This window comes from Pyrus communis, chromosome 11 (assembly GCF_963583255.1).
Source record: "Pyrus communis chromosome 11, drPyrComm1.1, whole genome shotgun sequence".
Taxonomy (NCBI): Eukaryota; Viridiplantae; Streptophyta; class Magnoliopsida; order Rosales; family Rosaceae; genus Pyrus; species Pyrus communis.
The window spans coordinates 6714352-6718550 of NC_084813.1; the positions used below are offsets into that span (position 1 = coordinate 6714352).

General features: G+C 33.0%; 1 protein-coding gene across 1 annotated transcript; it reads left to right on the top strand.

The window, feature by feature from the left end:
• Positions 1–160: 160 nt before the first annotated feature.
• Positions 161–1010, top strand: LOC137708949 (uncharacterized). The gene is made up of 2 exons (XM_068448107.1): positions 161–448; positions 531–1010. Exons 1-2 carry the CDS (start codon positions 161–163, stop codon positions 1008–1010), a joined length of 768 nt encoding a protein of 255 aa, XP_068304208.1.
• Positions 1011–4199: the final 3189 nt, after the last annotated feature.

Consider the following 4199-nt stretch of genomic DNA (forward strand, 5'->3'; position numbering starts at 1 on the left):
CGGCTACAATAATTTAAAAAAATTATTTAACTCAAAATTCATCCAATAAATCTATAAATACCTATGTATTTGTTCAAACATCCACACAAAACTCAAATTTCTCTTACAATTCTTCCAATTTATCTTTCTACCATTTGTTTCCATTTCCAAATTGTTCAACATGGCAAGAGAGCATATTAGAGTTCGTAATTGGACCTGTGAGGAAGATGTTGCTCTATGCTTGACATGGGTTTCTGTTAGCGATGATGCAGTTGACACAAATCAAAATAAGAAGGTTTTGTGGGATAAAATCATTGCAAAATTTCAAGAAAATTGCAATGGCGGTGGGCGGGATGGTGGTGGTGTTTATGATCGGTGGAAGACTATCAACAAAGCATGCACTTTATGGAAGGGAAGTTTGGAGAGAGCCATGGTTGGCATGGCTAGTGGGAGGAACGCCACAGAAATTGTGAGTTTTGTTCTTGATATTTTATTTGTCATGTACATAATATTATGTTGCAACTAATTATTTTTATGTATTTTTTGCATAGGGTGACAAAGCAATGAAAATTTATAAGACAAGAGTAACACCAAAAAATAAAGTTTTTAAGTTGCAACATGCTTGGGATGTCCTCAAGGATTGTCTGAGTTGGGGAACCGATGCGGACCAACAATGGGGAACATTATTTCAACGTGAAGCTGCACAGACAAATGCTGGAGATGAAGGTGTCGATGAAATGACCCCATCTCCTTCTTTTGCAAGGCCCCCGGGAAGAGATAAGCAAAAGGAAGCAAAGAGAAAAGGGAAGTCCCAAGATCCGATGAGTGGACACTTTGATACCGGAATTGCAAAATTGAACGAAACTCATAGCGCTCGCCAAGAAGAAACGGCCCGAATGCGTTTACAAATAAAGGAAATCTCAGATGGGGAGGAAAATAGGTTTGAAATTGAATTCATGATGAAGGACCTCAGCAAATACACTCTAGAGAGGAAGAAGTTCTTACGTGGTAAGCAAAAGGAAATTATGTGAAAGTTTGCCTCAAGGAGTATGTTTCAAGATGATGAATCCACTGAACCCTATATCCCAACATTTCAACGAAGTCCATCATCAAGTGAAGATGGTGGATATGATTGTTAAGTTTATGTAGTGTATGAATTATGTGCTTTATTAATTAAGTTTATTAATTGTCGTTTGTATTAAGTTTATGTAGTTTATGAATTATGTGGTTTATGAATTATCGGTTGTATTAAGTTTATGTGGTTTATGTACTTTATTGCCATCATTGGTATTGTGCCATCTGCATTGTCATGCTACGCCTTCTTCTATCACCCATTGATGAGATATTGATGATTTTCAGGAAACAAAAACTCTTTGAAAGTTAAAATATTGGTGAATATAGAAGATGATTGAAGGTTGAAAGGTTGTGTGATCAACAAATATTGGACATATGTTTATATAGAGGATGATTGATGAAAGTTGAACGGTTGGTGAAAGTTGAAAGTTTAGTGTTGAACGGTTGGTGAATTGAAAATTTGGTGTTGAAAGGTTGGTGAATTGAAAATTAGCCCAGGGTTGAAAGATTGGTAAAAGTTGAAGGCTTGCTTTATGGAAAATTTAGTGATTTTTCAATATTTATTGAAATTTAAATTTTTTTAGATTAAAATATTCATAAAATTAATTTACGATAGTCTACATATTTATTTATTTATTTTTAATTTAATTTAAGAAAAAAAAAAGCCTAAGTTCATTCTTTAATAATCCTGGGCTAAAATTTTAGGCCAGAACGGTTGGAGCAAAAAAACTGTTTCTGGCCTAAAAGCTAAATTTTCCGAGCTCAAATATTTGGCTTTTAGCCCAACCATTGGAGATGGTCTTATGGGCTAAATTTTTACAACCCCCCCACACCCCCCCCCCCCCCCCCAAAAAAAAAAATTATTAAAGAATGAATTTAGGTTTTTTTAAAAAAAAAAAAAAAATAACATTTAAAAAAAATTATGTGGACTATCGTAAATTGATTTTATGAACATTTTAACATAAAATATCACATAGTTTTGGAAGATGGTAGAAAGAAAAATTGGAAGAATTGTAGGAGAAAAGTGAGTTTTGTGTGGATGTATATATATATATATGTATATATATAGGTATTTATAGAGTTTTTGGGTGAATTTTGAATTAAATAATTTTTTTATAATTATTTTAACCGTTGAATTTAAATTTGGGCCGTTAAATCTTTTTTTTACCGTTAGATTTGATCATATTTGATCTCAGTCGTTGGATTCAATAAATTTATAAATATAAAACAAAAATATTAACTAAATTAAATGTGGACCATTGGATAACCAACAACCCATTTGAATGTGAGCCATTGATCAACCAAAAGAGCTGTTGGACTCAATTTTATTGGCAGACAAGTGGGAGGCACATCCATGTGGGTGGGGGCCACAAGGGGTGCACTTAGTAGCTTTGAAGTTGGCTGAAGAGCGTGCCTCAAGTGGCGCGGTTGAATTTGGGCGCTTGTCATCCAATTTCATCTATTCCACTCTCATATGTGGGCTCCACCACTAATCTTGCCTAAATCTTGGTTGGAATCTGGCCTTTTATTTTTATTTTTTTTAATTTTTTTAAGTTTTATGACTTAATCTCATTTTAGAACAAGGGTTGGAATGAAATTGGGGAGAGGGGGGAATAGAAGGGAAAATTTAGAACTTACTCCAATGTTGGAGTTGGTCTTATGAAGCTCACTATGTATTTCTTTTTATTTTAATGAATTTCATTTTATCTTATATAATACTACACAATTACTTATTTCAACGATTCAAACAATCTATATTCTAATTCATTATGTATAAATCATCTCAGCAAATAATCAGGCAAATCCAAAATCACTAAGTGAAGAAAATAGAAGAATACGGTGTTTTAAAAAAACACTTAAATGACCAGCATTTAATTCAACGGTCATATAACTTCTTATTTGGGTATTTTTTTTTTGTAGTTATAATCTTTGAAAGAAGACTTAAAATATAATCAATTAGATCGCTAAATTATTTAATGTGGAATGATCGTATAAGGTGTCCCTCAGATAAGGGGATATGATCCTTCAAGTGAAGCTCACTCACTATATATAGTCTCCGTATCTCCAGGAAACACCATAAACTCTTTAACTGTTTCAATGCCTACGGAAACGCGTGCAGGGTTCAGCAGTTCCCTTGTGGATTGTATGTTGCCAAAATTGGCTAGAATTTTCAACACAGTTGATTTCTATAATTAACAATACTGCATTCACTACCATTGAAAGTCTTATCCTTTTCTTCATAGCTTGAAATCCAATTACAACAAATTATCGGTGTCAATTGCGACCTTTAGATTCGCAGCTAATACCTAATTAAGGCACTGACTGCCCTTCAAAGGATTATTTGTCATTGAACAAAATATTTGAAACTTTTATTGGGGATAAAAAACACAGGTCTGATTACAATATTTATATATATTTACTGCAATCATTATTTGACGGTTATATATAATTTATGTGTATAATACCGTCTTTATTTTACCTTTGAGTTGGTAACTGTATTAAACACATGTAAGTATATTGTGGCCAAATCCTTGAAGTATTCATGGGATTTCACCTTTTCTTTTCACCAATTTTGAGACTTAAAAGTCAAACTTTGTTCACTTAAGTAGAAAGTAAGTATCATTAAACAGAAATTTGATAAACGTATTTTTTTTTCGTCAGAATATAATCATTTGAACAGTTCATTGTCGTAATCATTGTATTTTTGCAAACACTCAAGTCAAATTGGAGATTTTTGTTAGTGATTAATATGTGTTAAGTGGACAATTTATGATGAAGATGTTAATTATTGTTATCAAAACCAATTATTTATAATTGAAAATGCGGTAATCAAACCCAAATGGACAAGGATGTGTACCCTTACGGTGGATGAAAGCATTGTCCTGACATAATCCCTTCACCCTATGAAAGTGTTATCGTGACATATATCCCTTCACCCTAGAAATGTTTATTTATTTAATTTTAATTTTTTAATATTTGTGTTCTAATGAATGATAAAAGGACCATTAAGTATTATCCACACATCTATTAGCGGGAAAACACATACCTAATATAACTACCAACACGCCTAGGACTCGTTCCTTACCACCCAAAAACCTAGCTATATCTCTCTCTTCTCCCTCAACCCCCACAACCGTAGTGCACAT